Consider the following 22,953-nt stretch of genomic DNA (forward strand, 5'->3'; position numbering starts at 1 on the left):
TAAAAAATCCCAGTAGATATTTTTGAAACTTTACAAAATCATTCTAACAATCATCTAGAAGAAGCCAAGAATATTCCTTAAAACTGGAATAATGAAGAGACATTTGTTTGATCTACCATATATTAAAATATACCATAAAACCCACAATTATTAAAACATTCCTAGGAACTAGAAAGGAGATCTTAGGAACTCCTAGAGAGATTAGGAATTAGTAAGGAGAGCTATGGAATAGATTTTTTTTTCAAGTTACATATGAGAATTTATTACATGGAAAAGAATTTAGTATATGAAAAACTGAAGCATTTCTTTAATGATGTTATGTGATTTGTGGGTATTTGGGAAAAAAAATTAAAGTCAGATCCTCACCTAAGATCGTATTTTGTGTGAGAAATCAAAATAGTAAAATATAGCTTAGTTTCATCACATTAAAAAATATCTCAATTACAATTTAATACTTTGAAACAAATGATATTATCTTCTTAACTTTAGTAGCATATTGAAGCAGTAGAAAAGCTGTTTTAACTTTGAGGAAACACCATTATTAAATATGTATTCACATGAAAATTGCTATAAACTACATTCTTCCTTTTTCCTTCTTAGCAAAATGATGAAACCAACTTCAAACATATGGAAGCATTTTGACACTTATTCTGAGGAGGAAAAATCTAATTCACAAATAATGTCAAACAAAATATACATTTCCAAATACTACCAAGATGACCAAACATACCCTTGTTTTTTGAAAAGTGTAAAAAATTGACCTCACATGAGCGAAATGTTCTGTTTTCAGAAGTCTTTGACATTATTTTTTAAAACTAGAAAAAGAGAAAACAACCACAGAAATAACACATAAAGGAAACCAATTAGACAAAACCCCAAGGAATAGACACTACAAGTCAATGAGTTTGGGGGTTTCTCCCCACCCCCAGGCTCCTTCCTGCAAATTAGGGCTCTCTATAACTCCCCTGTACCCATATCATTTTTATCCTTTCTTTTTTATATCTATATTGGCAACGTGGTAGACAGCAAGTCCAAAAGATCATAATTTTCTTTGTTCAAATCTAACACTGATGGATTCCTCTGCTCTCTAGTTCTGCCGGTTTCTCAGAAACTGGCCCAAGCCACATAAATGAATAACTTCAACACAGCTGCAGAATGCTCCACAACAGTAATATTAGAGGTGGAAAAACATGCACACAGACTAGTGCTGTCAAGAGGGAAATACCACTGGGAAAGTGAAATTCTGTTTAGTGTCTGGTATTATCCAAGGATTTTCAGCCATCCACTTCCATTCTAATCCCTAGATTTAGGTCTATGAATGTACAAGTAAAAGATGAGCCAGGATGTGAATAACAAAAAGGGCAAGATCTTGGTTTTCCAAGGTTGGATGTCTCCGTACCTGAGTTATGAAGACAGAAATCCTGGATGATTATCCCAGAGAACAGAAGATGTCTGCCCTCATGCTGACATCCACTCATGCAAAGAAGGGTAAGAGAGGGAAAGGGCAGGGACTTGTATCAAAGGAAATTAGCTAGTGCCAGGCAGACATTTCAGTATTGGGAGATCTTTCCCACTGGAGCCAATCTGCTGCTGTGGAAAAGAACAACATATCCCCTTTCATGGTGAGAGTTCCTTTTCCTCCCCCAAGAGATCCCAAATCTGGGAGAATTTCTTTCCTTTGTTATCCACCTGCACATATGACGTATCTGAAATATTGCTGAGCCTTCTCTCCCAGGGCATATCACAGCTCTCTCTTATAATAAGGCACATCTTTATTCACGGTCTTTGGGGTTTGGTTTCTACTGCTGAACCACAGAATGCAACCCTAAAAACTGGATTCTGAATTTTGCTCCCAGGAAGGAGGATAAATCCTTCACAGGGAACTGGATGTCTAAATGAGTACAAACGTCAATAAGAGAGTGGTAGTCTGATCTTTTTCTCCTTGTCCATAAGGAGAACTTTGGTCATGTAAGTAGCACGAATAAGATGTGATAGCTATTCCACACAAAGCCTAGGAAAAACCTGCGAGGAAATGATTCATCTTGAGTTACAGCAAACCAGGCATCTCCCATTTGGTCCAAAGCCACTTACTTTTCCACGGCTAGTTATATATTGAGCTATCTATACTAGGTGCTGCACAGAACAAAGGATATATTGGTACATCTCTCTCTCTTTCTCTTTCCCTCCCTCCCTTCCTGTCCCTTTCGCTCCCTCCCTTCCCTTTTTCTCCCCACCCCTATTTATATATAATATTACATTGGCAGTAAGCTGATAAATAGCATGGCTATATATTCATTGACTTTAATAGCTAGTGCAGTTCTCTGTTTAGGCTTCCCTTCTAGCTTACTATTCCCTCAATTTGATAGATTTATAGAGTTTTAATATACTGGAATTTGAGATGGATGAGATTCTTCAACCAATCTTTCTTGCCAATAAAAATTACATCCATGAAGTTTAATTTAAGGGCAAGAAGGAAGAAAGGAAAAAATAAGCTAGCTACCATGTACTGATTGACAGGCATTTGGTAAGTGGTTTACAGAGTGTACAATCCTGTAAGGTTGTATTATCACTTTCATTTTATAGATGAAAAAACTGTGCTCAAGATCACCCAGGTAATAAGTTGCAGAGCTGAGATTCAAACCCAGTTCCGAGTCTAAAGCCCTTGTTTTAACCATGCAGAGATAACAAATTTGCAATGTTTGTAGTGCTGTCCCCATTTTCTGACCCCATAGTAGATATTGGTAATCTCACTATTGTCTCACTAATCTTGGAATTGACCTATGAATCCTTCTAAAGACAGGGTACCAGGCACTATTACCTGGATCTGGCCCCCCAGGATGAAGCTTATTTGCTGCTAATGGGGAGTTAAAAGGAGGGAGGCTACAGGGCCGTGTTTGGCATAAAATGGAGGCAGATGTGAGATAATAATACATAAAGGACAAAATAAGTTTGCTTGATTAAAATGAAGGCAAATAGCAGGGGGTGGGGGATGATGAGAGAAGATGTTGGCACAGATCTGGAAGGCTATGGCTGGAGCTGAAAGGTGCTGGTTAGGGGAATATTATTATAGACATGTCTTGACAGTCTAAAAATGCTCCTAAGGAAGTCAAAAAGACTTGGATTCAAGCAAAGAAGGCTATAACTGACCGGATATGATTTGCCCTGGCTGTGGAGCCTGATGGGAAGGAGGAAAAATGCATCAAGATGTCAGGATAAATTTCATATGTAAAACTGAACTTTCCAAAAGTTCAAACTTTGGTATGAAGCTGGGTCTAGGAGAATTAACACTGTGGAACTAAGGTGGAAAAGGATTATATTTTTTCTAGTATGCTAGACCATGTGGCTTCGTTAAAAAATGAAGATTCAAAAAAATAGCACCACAGAGTAGAAAGACCATGGATCTAGGAGTCAGAAAGATACCTGATTTAAGACTTGGCTCCACAGCTTATTAGCTATGTGGCTTTGGGTACACTGTTTAATCTCTCTAAACCATTTCAAATGGAGGGAATAGCACTTATTTCTTAAAGGCTTTGTGAAGATTAACAAGATAACATGCATGAAGGAACAAGGTTACTTCCTGGCATACTGTTGGCATTGAATAAATGTGAGTTTGGTAAAAATTTAATATCTGTGCACCTTCATTCCTTGATCTGTAAAACAAAGATAATAAAACCTGCTCTGCCTATATTACAGGGCAATGGTTCTTATGCTTTGGTGTGCAAAGAACGCCATGGAGTTGCTGTTCAAAAATCCAGTATCTAAGTTTTATACCCCCACATTCTGGTTTGGTAGGTCTAGGCTGGAGCTTAAGAATCATGCTGCATTTTTAAGAAACTCAACAAGTGCTTCTAATGCAGGAGGACCATGGGCTACACCTTTGACAGATTCTGATCTTAGTAGTGCCTCATAGGGTAGGCATTCTTGGAATAGAGGGTAGGATTCTCAGGGAAAGTAGAAGAAGAAAAAAAATGAGAAAATAAATGGAAAAAAAGAAAGTGAGGAAGAATATCTGTGTCAAATCTAAGTCTATGTCCCAGGACTCCAGTCTCCTTCTCCAATGTTCTTTCTAACCCCCATTTGACTTCTCTGACATTGGAGGAAGAGAGAAACATCTTCATCATAATGGCAATAATTGATGACCTTGGGCTTGGGGAAAGAATTAGGTTGTTTCTCTAATCAGGAAAGAAGTCCTTTCCGGGGGAAAAAAAAGCAAGTTTAGAAGTTGTAGTCACTAACACAATGCTTAGCTAGGGAGCACACCCTTGCAGTAGCCAATGCTTCCCTGTTAATGAGTACTAAACAGCTGCTGGGGGCCTTTCCTCTCTAGAGGCAGAGATGGAAACTCTTACGAACTAAGAGGAATAAATTGTTCTCTCCTCCTGTAGCTTGGTCAAGTCATATAACTCTTTCACAGTTGAAATAAAACAGAACAATTACTAGGAATAACATTGTAATAATTACTCTGTATACCAAATTGTCCCCAGCTGTGCATCTTCCCACTCCAAATGAGAATGTGGTGGTTTTTACACAGGAGGTAGAGCTGTGATCACCCTCATTATCCTGGCATGTTATTGTAGCTAATCTTTCTAGTTCCTATATCCACTCGATTATCTAAACTTCCCGGAAAACTACATAAAGTTATATACAAAAAAAAAAAAAAAAAGGAAAAAACCTGCCTTTTCATCTTTGAAATACACTTATTCTTCTTAACAATTGTGGCTGATATTCCTTTATGTGTCAACTGTGCCAGGAACTGTGCTGAGCCCTTTATTTCATTTAACTCTACAATAAGCCTAAGAAATAGGTAATTTAATCAGTCCCATTTTACAGATGAAAAGACTGAGATTTTACAGACATTAAACAATTCCTCAAGATGACTTAGTGAGTCACTCTACTAGGTCTCATCTAGTTGCGAAGTGCGTGCTTTTCACCATCCTGCTTTTTCCCCAATCCTACTCACTACAGTAGAAAACAGGTTGTTGTTATAATGTCTTTATGGAGGAGGGGACCCATGAAGTAAAAAATACATATGGCTCATAAAAGTCATAATGGGAGCCAAGTAATAGAAACATAGAGAAGTTTCCACCCTTACCCACCCATACAGCCTTCATTACTATCTATGCTTTAAGTACAAGTGGAGTCTATAAATCAGCATTAGGCTTAGTAGAAGAATTAGACACAACTAAAGATAGAAATTCTGGATATAAGAATGATGAATCACAGACCTGTACCCCTGAAACAAATAATACATTATATGTTAATTAATTGAATTTAAATTTTTTTTAAAAAAGGAAAAATAAATAAATAAATAAATTTGCTTGGGGCACCCGGGTGGCTCAGTTGGTTAAGCATCCGACTATTGATTTCAGTTCAGGTCTTGATCTCAGGGTTGTGAGATCGAGCCCCTGTGAGGCCCAGTGTGGGGCGTGGAGCCTGCTTAAGATTTTCTCTCCTTCTTTGCCCCTCCCTGCCCAAGCCCCCCAGCTCAAGCACATGCACTCTCTCGCTCTAAAAAATAATAATAATAAAACAAAATAAAAATAAATTTGCTTGTAAAAAAATGAAATTCTGGATATGAAAAGGAAATTTTTCTCTTTCTGGTTTGTAGACCATTGAGCATATAACATACATCATGCGGTCTGCTGTGATGGAGGAGGCCATTATTTGCTGCCTAATTGTCTTCTGCTTTTACCCTCATTGCCCAAATTAGAATGTTTTCCACAGCTCTTTCGGCTGCCATGGGAGCTAAAGGCCTTGTCTAGCTTTCTGTTCTAACACAGGTTCAGGCTAGAATATTCCACTAACACCTCTGTAGAATGTTAGGATAGCTTCCATTTTTCATTCAACACATTTGAGCACATGCTGTGCATTAGGCTTTTTGCCGGCACTGCATATATACTGGTAATACAACAGACATACTTCCCACCCTCATGGAGTTTGTAATCTTTAACCAACAAATAAACATACAATAAATACGTAGTTTTATATTGTGACAAATACCAAAAAGAGAACAAACAGAGTGTGTTGATAGAAAATTACTTAGATCAGTTACTCAAGGAAGGTCTCTGATAGATGAGGAGAAACCAGCCATGTGGCAAGCAGAGAGAACACTCTGGAAGGAAGAGCATATGTGAAGGCCCCCAAGTAAAGAGAAGCCTAGCACATACCAAGCCAGTGAGGTGTGAGTGAAATGAGAAAAAGGGAAAGCTAAAGAAGATAAGAATGAAGAGCTAGGCAGCAGTCAGATTATTCATGGTAGAGCCTTGTAGATATGGTAAGGAGATTGAATTTTATTCTAAGAGCAATGAAAAGTCATTAGGAGTCTTTTGCAAGAGACTTATGTCATGTGAATTATATGTTTGCAGAAGATGGTAGTGTATAGATTAGAGAGGGCAAGAATGGAAGCAAGTGCACTGGTAACAAGACTGTTAATGGGGTGCAGGTTCCGAATTTTCCAAATGGTAATTCTTTTGTTGTTGTCTGCTATACCACCATCCCTCCCCCCAAAGCAGGGTTCCTATTCCAGGTTGTCCAGACATGTTTGCGGAACACTAGTCTTTCAAGATGGTCTCTGAAAATAAGACTCTGGTCAAATAAATGTAAGAAATTCTGCATGCTAGATCCCCTTCTTGGAGATTCAGAATGTAATGTATTAAAGGTGCCAGGAAGTGTTTCAGAACATTTGTGTATCCCAGTATTTCTCCAAATTACTGGACCATGGAACGTTTTATCCCCCTCCCCCAATATAATGTTAATATCCTGCAAAACTGATATTCTCCAGAGCACATTTAAGGAAATGCTACCATAAGTCTTCCTAACCAAGAGTTAACTCATTGTTCTTGGTTTACTGAGACCCCATTTTTCCACCTCCCTATCAATTATTTCAATGGTTTAGACAATATTTTCTGACTTCACCTATATTATATGATCATATCAGCCCTTATATGACTTATTTCTTCTCTCCATTTCTACCATCTATTTTCTGTCACTTGTCTCTTTACTTTTACATTGTAAAAGTTGATGAAATTTTCCTTTGTTTCAGTAACATAATTTTCTTCTTTGTTTCTGGATCTGGATCTTCTATAGCTGTTGAGTATCCTGAAATGATCCTCTGTATCAGTAATATTTTATCTCAAATTTTCTTTCTCTGTCTAAAGCTCTGTGTATGGAAGATTTTCTCTTCCAATTATTTTATTGGATTCTTTCTTTTAAGAGCTTTTTGGAGATATGATTCAATACAAATTTATTTAAATGTACATTTTAAGTGTACAACTCAATAGTTATTTATGGAGTTGTGGAAGCACAACACAATCTAATTTAGAATATTTAATTTCAAAAAGAAACCCTGTACCTATGAGCAGTCACTCTCCATTTCCCCACAGTCTCCACCAGCCCTAACCAATCACTAATCTACTTTTTGTCTCCATAGATTGTCTATTCTGTTAATTTCATATAAAGGAAATCATACAATGTGGGGCCTTTTACGACTGGCTTCTTTCAGTTAGCATAATGTTTTCAAGCTTCATCCATGTTGTAACCTGTATTGGTATTTCATTTCTTTTTATTGTCAAATAATATTCCAATTTATGGATATACCACTTTTTATTTATCCATTCATCAGCTATGGATATTTGGGCTGTTTCTACTCTTTGGTTATTATGAATAATCCCACTATGAATATTTGTACACATGTTTTTATGGACATACATTTTCATTTCTCTTGGATATATACCTCGGAGTGGAATTGCTGAGTCATAATGGTAACTCTGTGTTTAACCTTTTTTGAGTAATTGCCAGACTGTTTTCTGAAGCAGTTGCACCATATTACATTCCCACCAGCAGTGTATGAAAGTTCCAGTTTCTCCATGTCTTCTCCAATATGTATTCTTTTTACTTTCTCCAATATTTATTCTTGCATATTTTTTTTATTTTGACCATCCCAATGCATATGAAGTGGTATCTCATTGTGATTTCGATTTGCATTTCCTTAATGACTAATGATACTAGGCATCCATTCTTGTGCTTACTGGCCATTTGCATATCTTCATTGGAGAAATGCCATTTCAAGTTCCTTTTGCTCATTTTTAAAATAAGCTATCTGTCTTTTTATTGTTAATTTGTAAGAGTTCTTTATATATATCTTGGATACAAGTCACTTATCAGTTACATGACTTGCAAATATTTTCTCCCATTCTGTATTTTCACATTCCTGATAGTACCATTTGATACACAAAACTTCTTAATTTTGCTGAGGTCCAGTTAATCAATGTTTTCTTTTATCACTTATGTTTTTAGTGCTATACCTAAGAAATCACTGTCTAACCTTTACTGGACTTAATTTCAGCAATTATAAATTTAGTTTCAAAAAATATCTTTTTGTTCTCTTTGTACCTTTTTTTCATAGAAATATGTTTTTATTCTGCAAGTACAATATCTTCCTGTATCTTTATAAGGATACTAATTTCAAATTTTTATTTTTAAAATTCTTTTTTTTTTAAAGATTTTATTTATTTATTTGAGAGAGCGAGCACAAAGGAGAAGTGAGAGGGAGAAGCAGACTCCCTGCTGAGCAGAGAGCCTGACACAGGACTTGATCCCAGGACCCCGAGATCATGACCTGAGCCGAAGGCAGACGCTCAACAGACTGAGCCACCCAGGCGCCCTATTTTTAAAATTCCGGTCTTGAACTATAATTCTTCCTGGGTCAATTTATTTATTTATTTATCTCGGGTTTTCTCTTTCACGCTACTGGTTTCCTTCTTATGTCTCGTGATCTTTGGCTATCTAATCATATTTAAAAATTGGGGATAAGTAGATTCTTCTAGGTAGCAGGTACAGAATTTTCTCAGCTGTTGAATATTTAGGCTTTTTAGATAAGTCTTTCCTTGCTCTAGGATCTCTATTTTGTTGGCAGAGCTCGTTCACCACACACTTCACTTTAGAGAGGGAGTAAGGTAGTACACAGACAGCCTTTGGGCTATATCTGGCAGTGCTTTATCTCAGTGTTTTACTCTGCAGGAACAACTCCAGTTTAGCAATACTATCTTATCCCTAGGCAATCCCTTCAATTTCTTTGGTAAAGGCTCCTAAATCTTGGGTTGGGATTTGCTCAGAGATAATAGATTGAGCTGTCTTTACTCTGTATGGGCAGTGTAGAGGACTTAAAATGATGGAGGGGAGAGCTGAGCTGTAAGTGTAGTTTCACTGCAGACAGACTTTTATATAAACCCCTTGGCTTGGTCTCCCTTTCTCACCCCAACTGTTCCTGACTCTGAGGCTATCTGCTAGGTGGACTGGCTATCTTTTCCCAAAGCCTATGTTCTCTGGGTTGCCACTTCCTCACTCTTCTTAATCTGTCAACAGCCTTCCACCTGTTTTATAGAAATCTGTCAAAATCTCTCATCTGCTTATGATCCCTCTTTTGTGTGTTTGTTATTATGGATTTATTCTTTATCAATTTTTAATAGGAGCTGGGATGGTGGTTCCAAGAAGAAGTGGAGCTGGTGCTCAGATCACTATCCTGAACTTGAAGCATACCCAAAATTTTTTAAAGCCACCTTTTGTTGCTCCAGGGATTATATTCCCTGAATATGAATGTGTGTTCATCTTGGTGTTACTTCCTTTTGAAAAGCTCCCTTTTCTGCATGTGATGGCCCTTGAAAGAAGATGTTAACTGTCCAAAAGGAGGAAGTCATCCTTTATTAATTCTCTCACCCCACTTTGCTGAGATATCCATCAATAAATCATATCTGCCCTAACTTCTATCTCTTCTGCCATTACCTTAACCCAATCTACCGTCATCTTGTAATGAAATGGTATTCTTACTGAGCTCTTTTGATCCCTTACTTTTGTACCTTAAAATCTCTTTGGCACAGAGAATAGAGTAGACTCTAGGGTATGTCACTGCTCTTACAAAAACTCTGTAATGGTTTTCCATTGCTTATAGAATAAAATATACAACTTCTTTACCATGGTACATATAGTCCCAGTAACGATCCTGTTCTGGCCTATCTGTGTGTTCTCACTTTCTGCCATTCTCCTCTGGCTCACTATACTGCCCATCTCTCTATTCCTCAACTGCCGTACCCTTACTTCGGATTCAGGACATTGACAAAAATGGCCTAGAACTTCAACCTAGAACTTTCTTTTCTCTACTCAAATACGAAATAGGTGTTCAATAAATATTTACTGAGAGGAGATTTAGTTGTCATCTCACTAGGGATGTGAAGGCCTCAAAAAAGCCCCAGGAAACACACTTTCAGTGAATATCTGCTTTTCTTGACACTGCCATACTGGCAACGAAATAGATTAGCTCCTTACTCTATAGCAGATACAGCAATACACTCCAAATAAGTTAAAGGAGACTAACACTGAAAATTAAAACATTAGGAAGCCTAGATGGAAATGAAATAGTAACTTTATCCTAAATGTGTAAGGGAAGAAGCAGAAAAGACTATCAACAAGAAAGCAGACAAGAACAATTATAATAAAAATGAACTTCTGAAACAATATGTTTCAAAGTAATAAGAAAAGCAATAGATTAAGATAAAATTGTCATTATATAGATGATGCATACAAGTTTACAAAAGAAAAAGAGAAAACTGATATAATCCTAAAAAACAATTCTTACCCTTCTAGATAAAAAAATCACTGACTAGGGATGCCTGGGTGGTTCAGTTGGTTAAGCGTCTGCCTTCAGCTCAGGTTGTAATCCCAGGGTCCTAGGATCGAGTCTCACATTGGGCTCCCTGCTCTGTGGGAAGCCTGCTTCTCCCTCTGCTTGTGTGCTCTCTCTCTCTCTGACAAATAAATAAATAAAATCTTAAAAAAAAAAAAGATCACTGACTAAAAATGGCCAGTTCACAAATAAGGAAATGAAATAATAAAACAAGCATTTTATTAAGTACTTCCCATATGCTAGTCCTGAAGAAATAAACATGAAGATTCTATCTCATAGTGGAGTTATATCTTAGTTATATCTTAATTGGGAAGATAATTCTGTTTAGTCCTGCAACTACCTAAGTAAAAAAGCTTAAAATCGGTTCTCTGAAACTAAAGCTAATCATTATGATTTATATAAATCACTATAATTTATTTAAATCACTATACAATGATTTACAATGCTTCACAATTACATTTGTGCATACTGTTTTCAGATCAGATGAATTTAGAACCATCAGTTGAATAAGACCGTATTCATTCAATAAACATTTATAAGACACCTACTATATTCTAAATGAATAAAACATAGACTAGGTCCTGGTCCCAGTTCACAGTCTATCAGGGAAGGCAGATATGTAAGTAAATAATTTATCATCAATTTGATAAGTGCTAGAGAAAAAAATAAACAAAATGCTATTATAAGGACAGAGGAGGTGATAAAAAATCTTGCCTGAGGATGTCAGAGAAGACTTGTTGAAAAGAGGAAAAATGAGAGGAGAGTGATATTCCAAAGAAAATGACACAAACTAAAAAGGGGCAAAGGTAAAAAGTGTATAGTGTCTTCCAAAATTTACATATACTTTGATGTAGCTAAGGGCAGTTTGTGCACAGGGGTATAGCTGATTACTAGGGGCAAAGTGAGGCAGGTACTGGACCCTACAGGCCAGGGGTGCACATGAAAGCATTTGGACTTCAAGCAAGAGTGATTTGACCACATGTTGTATTTTTTTAAACAACTACTCAGAAAATCTATATGGAGAAATTATTAAGAGTCTGAGACTAGATGTAGAGAAACCATTCAGGAGGAAGAAAGGTTTAAAAGAAAAATGAAAAGAAGATGGGATGTGAGTGATACTAAGAAGTCAGAAATAACAGAACTTAATAACTAACTAATGGACTATGTGAACAAAGGAGAGGAATGAAAATAAAATGGCCTCCTGGTCTGTATCTCAGGCAAAATCGTTATAGTGTCATTAACCAAACCTGGGATGGGGGAAAGGAGACAACATAAGGTTTTAGAAAATGTTCAGTTCCCTTTATAGTTAACAGAATTCAAATTTAAACATCCATGAGGCACAGTCTTGCATTAATTAAAATAGAGTAAATTAATAAAAATATAATCACTGCTGTGGGGTATTGGGGGAAAAGATACACTAATACATTGCTGCCCTACAACCTGGTGAAGTCGTTCTGAAAAGAAACTTGGCAACAAATATAAAAGCCATAAAAATTATCATGTTCTTTGACCCAGAAACACAACTTTTTGGAATATAGCCCAAGGATATAATTCAAAAGAAATAAAAAACCTATTTGTATAAAGATGTTTACAGCTGTGCTATATATTACAGACAAAAACTGGAAACAGCCCAAATGCCCAACAGTGAGGGAATGTGTAAGCAGACTTTGGTACATTAATGCAATGGGGTATTTTATTGCTATTAAGAATGACAAATATGAGAACTATGTAGAAATAAAAAAGGGCAATATAAAGCAATGAATAAAAAATGCAGAACTCAAAATGATGCATATAGAATGATCATAACGATGTAAAATTATATCTGTATTACCAGGAGTATTGGAAAAGACTACAGAGCTGGTAATTTAGAGTGCTGACATTTTTGTTATTGTTGGTTGAGTTGCTGGGAATATTTATGTGTTTCAAGTTATAATTCACTGTATCTTTGGTACATACACATCAAGAAAGATAAATCTCCATTTTTTTCTGGCACATAAAATTTTTAAAAGTGCTCATCAGTACCTTTCCTTTCTCTAAGTGATTTTCTCTAATCTCTTGAGTCCTATTAATTTTTGGATGTATGAGGAAGTGGACCCCATCCATACTCCATGACCTTCTAACTCAATCAAATCCCACCCCTTATGGTTATTCATAGCACCATGTACCTTTCCTTGGTATTGTCTTAGTTTTAAGATCAGTTAATTAATGTTTACATCTCCCCTACCATATTGTATGCTCCATGAAGGCAGAGAAAGTATCTGGTTTTGTTTATTACTACATTTCTAGTTCCTAATGTAATACCCAGAACATTGCAGTTACTCAAGAAACATTTGTAGGATGAATGAATGATTGACCCTGTAGGTCATGTTACTGAGAGGGCATTGTCAGTTCCATGAAGATACACTGATCAAACCATTAAAGAAAAAGGACAATCCAAAAGAATAGCTACATGGATTAAAATGATAGTTATTGGCCTTGCTTTATTATGTATTATGAACTATGAATAAAGTTCTATACATGTGGTTCTTATCCCTTAGTTGTAACACATAAAATGAAATCAATCTCTCCATCTCCATCACACACACACACACACACACACACACACCCACACAGTAATTTCAAAGTTCAGTTAAAGTATGCAAAAGGAAACCAAGAGCTGCATTTGTGGGTAGGGACCAAGGTCATGAAATTGCTGTGTGAAAAAAAGGGAAAGTTGCTCCTGAAAGAAAAGGGTGGAAAAGGACAGGAGCTGAACTAAGGGCTTAGGGATTCTTTTGTAAAAAGGAAAATGCCTAAAATTAAATTTTGGGTCATTAACGTTGTTACAGTGCAAATCCATATGCCTTCCCAAACCTTCAGTGATGTCTGCTATGTTCATTACCTTAGATCAAGACTAAGCTACCCTAAAAGGGAGGACAGAGTTATAAGAGCCGTCAAGCCACAAGGGCCATCTTGGAGGTTGGCCAAAAGTTTCTCTCCTCTGATAATCAATATTTATCTAACCTCATTTGGAATGTATATCTCACTGGAAAATGTCTTACTCATCTTTCAATTTTCAGGAAGAACCATACCTATTCCAGAGTATGACAGGATTGCACATGACAGGGTGTCTTGGTGTATACTCTGCTCCCGGGGAACTCCTGACTCTCCAACTTCATAGTTCCCACCCTTTCTGCTCCAGTCACATCTCCACTTTAGGTCTTGGATCAACATACGGCTTCAGTCTTCCTCATACCATTCCCTCAGACATTCCTTCTGACTCTGTGTAACTGAATCTAACCTGCATGGATTCAATCTGGGCTGGCCCTCCAACAGGACTGGGCAGAGAGCATTTAACATAGTGCCTCAGCCATAACCAGTGCTTAAAAAAGATTATTAGATTCAGTCAAAATTAATTAAATATGGTAACAATTCTAATGCTTTAATCTACAAGTAGCAGTAGTGTTTCTCAACTTTTTAATCCAGCTATACTGGCCAGGGTTTTGTCAAGCTTTACTTTCTAGAAGTGGTCATAAGAATAGAGTAATAATATTTTGACTTTTAAAAAATATAAAATGCAGATGAAATGCTGTAATATTAAATGTGCTTTTTAAAACAATGTAATCCCTTCCAACCTGCCCAGGAGATGGTGATATCCTTCCCCAATTTCACCACCTTCTGCTGACTATGGGAGGCCTGGAGAGATGCAAAGCTCTTCTGCTGTTTGATGGAGAATCACTGATATAGAACTGGGGAAGTCACTGTGAAAAAAGTCTCTCTATCTTTCTTAAGACCACAAATAACCAGGAAAATATAAATACATTAATTCATTATATTTATGAATAGTCTTATAAGAACTGCTAAAAAATATGACCTACCCATCTAGGAGGGCGATGACGTTCTTCCTGGGTCTCCCAATATTAGGGCCGTACAAGCTGGCTCTGGAGTAAATCCGGATGGGTTGCAACAGGCTCTTCAGCTGGATGTAATCCTTTCCCAACTGGCTGCCATTTACCGCCCGGCCATGCATGGTTCGATAGTTATTTGGCTCTAGATTAAAAGCAGACATGCAAGTCAGAGTTGAGAAGGGTAAGGCTCTGCCAACACTTTCCTGTCCACAGATCTTTCTGCCTTTTTCTTAACAATGTGAATAAAATAACCAAAAAAGAGAGTGTAAGCTAGTTTAACTTGAGGAACCATTATAACAAAAAGTTAAGTGCCATTTTAGCATTCTACTCATTTTCAAACTAATCTTCACATAAGATCACCTAATCCACAAGAGAGAGACCATGCTGATTTTTGGGTGATACTTTATAATGAATGGTCTACTGGGCTGAATAGTGTCTCCCAAATTTCATGTCTACCTGTAACTTCAGAAGGTGACCTTATTTGGAAATAGAGTCTTTGAAGATGTTGTTAAGATGAGGTCATATGGGATTAGGGCGTGCCCTAAATCCAGTGCCTGGTGTCTTTATAAAAAAAACAAACGGAGAGGGAGATCCAGGTACACAGACACACTGGGAAGACGGCCATGTGTCGAAAGAGGCAAAGATTGGAAGAATGCTGCTATTCCAAGGATTGCTGGCAGCAGCTACTAAAAGCTGAGAAAGAGGCATGGAATAGATTCTCCCTCACAGCCTCCAGAAGGAATCAACACTGGCAATACTCTGATTTCAAGCTTCTGGTTCCCTGAACTGTGAGAGAATACATTTCTGTTGTTTTACACCACTGAGCTTACGGTAATTTGTTATGAACAGGCTCAGGAAACTGAGACAAATGGTGAGAAAGGAAAGTTTTATAAAGATGGCCATTGTATCAAAAAGAAAAATCTTAATGTTTAATAACAAAGTGGCTGGGTGAAATAATTTAGAGCACAACACCCTCCCTCAATTTCTATTAACTTGGTAGTTCTAAAAGGGCAAGGAAAGTCCTAAAAACCAGCAACTCCACTGCTGGAAGGAGCTAACTTGATTTGGAATTAAGCACATGCTCCAAGTAGGGCAGATACTTTGGCTACCTTGAGATTTTGTAGTGTCAAGAAATTGACCAGCAGACCTGCAAGAAATTTAACAGGGAGATTTGGGGAATAAGACAGACACAGTGGGCCTTGATAAGCTCACACATACGACATTGCTTTCACCACCATGTCTCCTGACTTAAAAATAGTTTATGTGGAGTTAATGTTACTCCCTTCACCATATTCTACATGGTTTCCTCAGTGTAAAATGTCCAGCACATGCAGGACCACATCTCCGTATGTGACCAGACCCACTAATTAAATATAAGTAACTCAGCTACTCCACTCTCAGATGGACAGCCCCACTCTTGAAGATCTGTAATTTAAATGCATACCCCTTGTTGTCTGGAAGGCTGTGTATGCTCAGGAGAGACTGGAGAGGGCACTAACTATCCATGTACTCGCAGATGAATGTGAAACCTAGCACATTTATAAAGGAGACAATGAGAAGGCATGCCAGAAAAGAAAAGCCAGTGAGAATTATAAACTGTTTAAATTTGGAATCTGTTCTCCAACTCACACACAGATCCACTAGCAAAGGATGGAAGCCTTACTGGTGCAAAGTAAGCACAGCCTCTAATCAATCATTGTCTAACATTAAGCTATGCTGACTCAGGGACAACCTCTAGGAAGCTGGCCTTAAGAAATGATTAAAAAATAGAAAAACTTAAGATATATCAGCATCTACACAATGCAAGAGAGACAGACTCTACAGAATTAGTCCACATAAGTCACTAAACAAACAAACAAGCAAAAAAGAAACAACAAAAACAGCCTCTGGGATGGAGGATTCAGAATCCAGAGTTGTTCCAACATATTACCTAAAATGTAAATTTTCAACAACAACAAATATTACAGCATGCAAAGAAATAGGATAGTGTGACCCATAAGCAAGTAAAAAAGCAGTCAACAGAAACTTTCTCCTAAGGGGCCCAAATGTTAGACTTCATGGGCAAGGAATTCAAAACTATTATTATAAATATGTTCAAAGAGAGAACAGGAACAATAAAAAATTAAAGGAAAGTATGATTGTATTGACCAATCAAATATAAATGAAGAGATAAAAATTATAAAAAATTCTCAAATGGAAATTTTGGAACTGAAATGATTTTCACATACAGAGGAACACAAGGAAATTATCAGCTGAATTTTTACCAGAAATAATGCAGGCCAGAAGACTACAGGATGACATATTCAAAATGCTAAATAAAAAAAAAGTCAGCCAAGAATTCTATATGTAGCAATCTATCCTTCAAAACTGAAAGCAAAATTTAAACCTTAACCAGAAAAACAAAGGACAGAATTTGTTGTGAGAAAATCTGCCTTACAAGGAATGAGAAATGAAGTCTTTCAGTTTGAAAGGAAATGACACCAGATGGTGACTCAAAACGGCACAAAGAAATGGAGATCACCAGTGATGGCGGTTGCATAGGTAAATATAAAAGACAGTTGAAAATATCCATTACTCTTTTCTTTTCTTTTTTTTTAATAAAGATTTTATTTATTTATTTGACAGAGAGAGAGAGACAACGAGCTCGAGAGCACAAGCAGGGGGAGTGGGAGAGGGAGAAGCAGGCCTCCTGCCGAGCAGGGAGCCCGATGCGGGGCTCGATCCCAGGACCCTGGGACTGAGACCTGAGCCAAAGTCAGACGCTTAACGGCTGAGCCACCCAGGCGCCCCTCCATTACTCTTAATTAATTTAAATAACAGTTACATAAAACAAAAATTACAAAACTGTGTTGTCGGGCTTATGACATATGAAAACATAATGTTTAAAATAATAATGGCATGAAGGAGGGGGAAATTGAGTTCTATGGAGCAAAGTTTCTATAGTTACCTGGAATTAAGTTAGTATTACTCTAAGGTAGATTGTAATGAGTTCATATGTATTACAATAAGAAACTACTATAAAAATAAGTAAAACAAAATAAAAACAAAGAAATTAAAGTAATACCTTAGACAATATCTCTTCTGCATAAAAAAGTAGTACAGGGGAAACAGAGGAACAAAAAAATGAAATAAATGGAAAATAGCAAGATGGCAGATATAAATGCAACCATATCAACAATTACATTAAATGTAAATGGATTAAACACTCCAGTTAAAAGCAGAAATTGTCAGGTTGAATAAAAATCTAAGATCCAACTAAAGAGACAGACTCTAAAATAAAAGATACAAATAGATTGAAAGTAAAAGGATGAAGAAGATATGCCATGCAAACAGTAACCATAAGAGAGCTGGAATGACTATATTAATATCAGACAAAATAGACTTTTTAAGACAACAATGTTTAAGACAACAATGTTACTAGAGATAATGTGGGGCATTTTATAATGATAAAAGGGTCAATTTGTTAGGAAGATATAACAGTTACAAACATAGACATACCAACAACAGAATACCAAAAGACATGAAGCAAAGTTAAAGACAAAAATAGAAAAGCCAGCAATAATAGGAGACTTCAATACCACATTCTCAGTAATCAATAGAAAAACCAGACAGAAAATTAGCACTGATACAGAAAACACGAATAACACTATCAGCCAACTTGACCTGATTGATATCTCTACAGTACTCCACCCAACAACAGTAGGATACTCATTATTTTTTTTAGTGCATATAGAGTGTCCTTCAGGACAGACCATACGGTAAACCATAAGACAAGTCTCATCTATTTAAAAGGATTAAATCATATAATGTATGTGCCCTGACGACAACAGAATTAAAATAGAATTCAACAGAAAGAAATTTGAGAAATCTATAAATATTTGGAAGTTAAACAAATAATCCATGAGTCAAAGAAATCACAAGGGGAATTAGAAAATATTTTTAATGAAATGAAAATGAAAATATAATGTGTAAAAACATATGGGATGACACCAAAGGCACAATCCATGAAAGAAATAATTGATGAGCTGTACTTCATTAAAATTAAAATGATTTGCTCTGCAAAACACAATGTTATGAGAATGAGAAGACAAGCCACAAACTGGGAGAAAATACTTGCAAAAGACACATCTGATAAACGACTGTTATCCAAAATATACAAAGAACTCTTAAAGTTTAGAAAAACCACCTGATTTAAAAATGGGACAGACTCCAATAGACACCTCATCAAAGGAGATACACTGATGGCAAATAAAAATATGAAAAGATAAGCAAATTAAAAATATGTTCCACATATGTCATCAGGGAAAGGCAAATTAAAACAACAATTAAGGGCAGCTGGGTAGCTCAGATGGTCGGGCATCTGCTCAGATCATGATCCCCGGGTCCTGGGATCGAGTCCCACATTGGGCTCCCTGCTCAGAGAGCAGTCTGCTTCTCCCTCTGCCCCTCCCACCTGCTCATGCTCTCTCTCTTGCTTGCTCGCTCTCTCTCTCTCTCAAGCAAATAAATTTTAAAAAATCTTAAAATAAAAAAATAATTAAAAAAAACAATTAAATACCACTACATGCCTATTCGAATGGTCAAAATTTGTTAACACTGACAGGACTAAAAACTAGGTAGAATATGGAGAAACAGGAATGCTCATTCATTGCTGGCAGGAATGAAAAATGATATGGTCACTTTGGAAGAGTTTGGTGGTTTCTTACAAAACAAAATATATTCTTACTATATGATGCAGCAATTGTGTTCCTTGTTATTTATGCAAAGGAGTTGAAATTTTGTCTTCACTTTTGTCTACACATGAATTTAAAGCAGCTGTATTCATAATTGCCACAACTTGGAAGAATGATTATGTCCTTCTGTAGGTGAATGGATAAATGAACTGTGGTACATCTACACAATGGGATATTATTCAGCACTAAAAAGAAATGAGGTAACAGCCATGAAAAGATATGGAAGAACCTTAAATGCATAACATTAAGTGAAAGAAGCCAATCTGAAGAGACCACATACTGTATAATTCCAACTATTTGACATTCTAGGAAAAACAAAATTAGGGACAGAGTGAAACGAGTCATGGTTGGCAAAGTTCAGGGACAGGAAGGAGGGATAAACAGATGGATCATAGAGGATTTTTAGGACAGTAAAAACACTTTTATGACAACATAATGCTGGATATATGTCATTGTACATTTGTCCAAATCCACAGTATATTCACACTAAAGTGAACCATAATGTAAATTACAAACTTAGGGTGATTATGATGTATTATTGTAGGTTCACCAATTGTAAAAAATGCACCATTGTGGTGGGGGATGCTGACAGTGGGGTAGGCTATGCATGTATCAGGGCAGGGAATATATGGGAAATGTCTACCTTTCTTTCAATTTTGCTGTAAACCTAAAACTGCTCCCCCCCAAAAAAGTGTTAAAAAAGTGTAGAGACACAAAGAGACAGTAGGGATGCACAGAGAGAAGGCCATGTGAGAACATAGTGAGAGGCTGGACATCTGCAAACTAAGAAGAGAAGCTTCAGAAGAAACCAGATCTGCTGATACCGGCTGATCCTAGACTTTGGGCTTCCAGAACAGTGAGAAATTAAATTTTTGTTGTCTAGAAGAAAAAAAAGACTCCTATATTAGAAAAGAAGAAAGATCTCAAATTAATAATCTAAGCTTCTAACTTTAAAAAAAAGCAAAAAAAGAAGAGAAAACTAAACCCAAAGCAAGAAGGAATGAAATAAAAAAAATCAGAGTGGAAATTAATGATAATTTAAAAAATAGAGAAAACCAATAAAAGCAAAAGTTGGTTCTTTGAAAAGATCAACAAAACACATACCATTAGCTAAACTGACCAAGAAATGAAAGAAAGAAGTCACAGATTACCAAAATTAGGAATGAAAGAAGGAACGACACTAAGGACCTCACAGTAATTAAGAAGATAAGGGACTACTATGAACAACTTTATGCCATTAATTTAGACAACTTAGATAAAATGAAAGATTTTCAAGAAAGATACAAGTTATTAAAACCAACTCAAAAAGAAATAGAAAATCTGTATAGGCTTATAACAACAAAAGACATTGAATTAATCATTAAAATATTTCCACAAAGAAAGCCCAGACCTAGAATGGATTAATTGGTGAATTCTAACAAATATTTGAGGAAGAAATAATACCAAACCAATCCTTCATAAACTCTTCCAGAAAATGGAGGAAGAGGGAACACTTCTCAATTCATTTTATGAGGCCAATATTCCCCCGATACCAAAGTCAGACAAAGACATCACAAGAAAAGAAAATTACAGATGAATATTCCTCATAAATATAGATTCAAAAATCCCCAACAAAATAGTTACAGACTGAATCCAGTAATATATAAGAAGTATTACAATACAATGGCCAAGGGGGATATATACCAGGAATGCAAGACTGATTTAATATCAAAAATCCAACTAATGTAAAATATCATATAATGGAAGACCAAAAACACAGTATCATCTCAACAGGTGCAAAAAAAGAGGCATTTGGCAAAATCCAACACTTATTCCTGATAAATATTCTCAACAACTATGAATAGAAGGGAAATTCTTCAATCTGATAAATAGTACCAGAGAAAAACCTACATATTTAATGATGTAATACTGAATGTTTAATGGTAAAACATCATACTTAATAGTGAAATATTTAATGTTTTCCCCCTAAGACTGTGAACAAGCAGGAATGTGTATTCTTGCCACTTACATTCAACATTTGTGTTAGAGGTTCTAGCCAGTGTAGTCAGGCAAGGAAAGAAATAAAAAGTATCTAAACTGGATAGAAAGAAGTAAAACAGGCTTTATTCTCAGACAACATATCCTGTATATAGAAAACTCTAAACAACTCACACACACGGGGTGAAAAAACACAAGATCTACAAAACACGTTCAGCAAGTCTGGAGGATAAAAGATCAATATATAAAATCAATTGTATTTCTAAATGCCAGCAATGCACAATACATAAATAAAATTAAAATAATTCCATTAATAATTGCATGAAAAAGAAAAAGAAAAAATATTTAAGATTAAATTTCACAAAAAAGTGCAAAATTTGTACACTAAACTACAAAACACTGCTGAAATTAAAAATTGAATAAATGGGGAGATAATCTATGTTCATGGACATACTCAATATTCTTAAGATGGCAATTCTCCCCAAAATGATCTATAGATTCAATGCTATCTCTATTAAAATTCCAGCAGGCTTTGTTGAGGAAATAAAAAGCTGTGTGGAAATGCAAGCACCTAGGATAGCCAAAACAATTTTATTTTATTACTTTTTAAAGATTTTATTTATTTATTTGAGACAGAGAGAAAGAATGTGAGCACACAAGCTGGGGTGAGAGGCAGAGGGAGAGGGAGAAGCAGGCTCCCTGCTGAGGAAGGAGGCTGATGCAGCGCTTGATCCCAAGACCCTGGGACTGGGGCCTGAGCTGAAGGCAGCCACTTAACCAACTGAGCCACCCAGGCGCCCCAGCGAAAGCAATTTTTAAAAAATAACAAAATTGGAGGATTTATACTTCCCATTTTCAAAACTCATTACAAAGCTATTGTAATCAAGACAATGTAGTGCTAGTATAAAGACAGACATACTGATCAGTGGAACAGAATTAGGAGTCGAGAAATAAATCCATTTTTGGTTGGTTTTTGACAAAAGTGTTAATAGAATACAATAGGGAAAGAATAGTCTTTTAAGTAGTTCTGGGACAACTTGATATCCACATGCAAAAGATGAATTTTTAGACTCTAGCTTCCTAACATACTCAAAATTAACTTGTAATGGATCTTATACCTAAATGTGAAAGCAAAAACTATAAAACTTTTAGAATATAGAAAAAATAACACTTTGTGGTTTGGGGTTAGGCAAAGAGATGATACCAAAAGTATGATCTGTAAAATGAAAAACTGACAAATTGAACTTTATCAAAATTCAAAACTTCTGTACTTCAAAAGATGCCATAAAAAAAGTGTAAAGAGAAGTTACAGACCAGGGAAAATATGTGCACATCATATATTTGACGAAGAACTCATATCCAGAATATATTTAAGACTTTTACAACTCAATAATAAAGTAATTCAATTAAAAGGGGAGAAGATTTGAGTAGACATTTCACCAAAAAAGATGTAAGAATGTCTGAAAAGCACATGAAAAGACACTCAACATCATTTGTCATTAGGGAAGTGCTAATTAAAGCCATATTAAGATACTACTTCAAACTCACTAGAATGGTTATAATCGGGCAGACATTGACAAGTGTTTCCAAAGATGTAGAAAAACTAAAACCCTTATACATTTCTAGTGAAAATGTAAAATGGTAGAGCTACTTAGGAAAATATTTGGCAGTGGGTAAA

General features: G+C 36.2%; 1 protein-coding gene across 3 annotated transcripts in view; it reads right to left on the reverse strand.

Annotated features, from left to right (window-relative positions):
- HPSE2 (heparanase 2 (inactive)) overlaps nt 1–22,953 on the reverse strand; it is a 687,285-nt gene that overhangs the window by 250,066 nt on the left and 414,266 nt on the right. For all 3 annotated transcript variants that reach the window (XR_003519076.2, XM_027589152.2, XM_027589165.1), the window contains exon 5: nt 14,536–14,707. Coding sequence is in view for 2 of the 3 variants with exons in the window: in XM_027589152.2 (XP_027444953.1) it covers nt 14,536–14,707 (172 nt within the window). In the remaining variant the exon portion in view is untranslated. The remainder of the gene's footprint in view (nt 1–14,535; nt 14,708–22,953) is intronic.

The sequence above is a fragment of the Zalophus californianus genome, chromosome 15 (genome assembly GCF_009762305.2).
Source record: "Zalophus californianus isolate mZalCal1 chromosome 15, mZalCal1.pri.v2, whole genome shotgun sequence".
NCBI lineage: Eukaryota > Metazoa > Chordata > Mammalia > Carnivora > Otariidae > Zalophus > Zalophus californianus.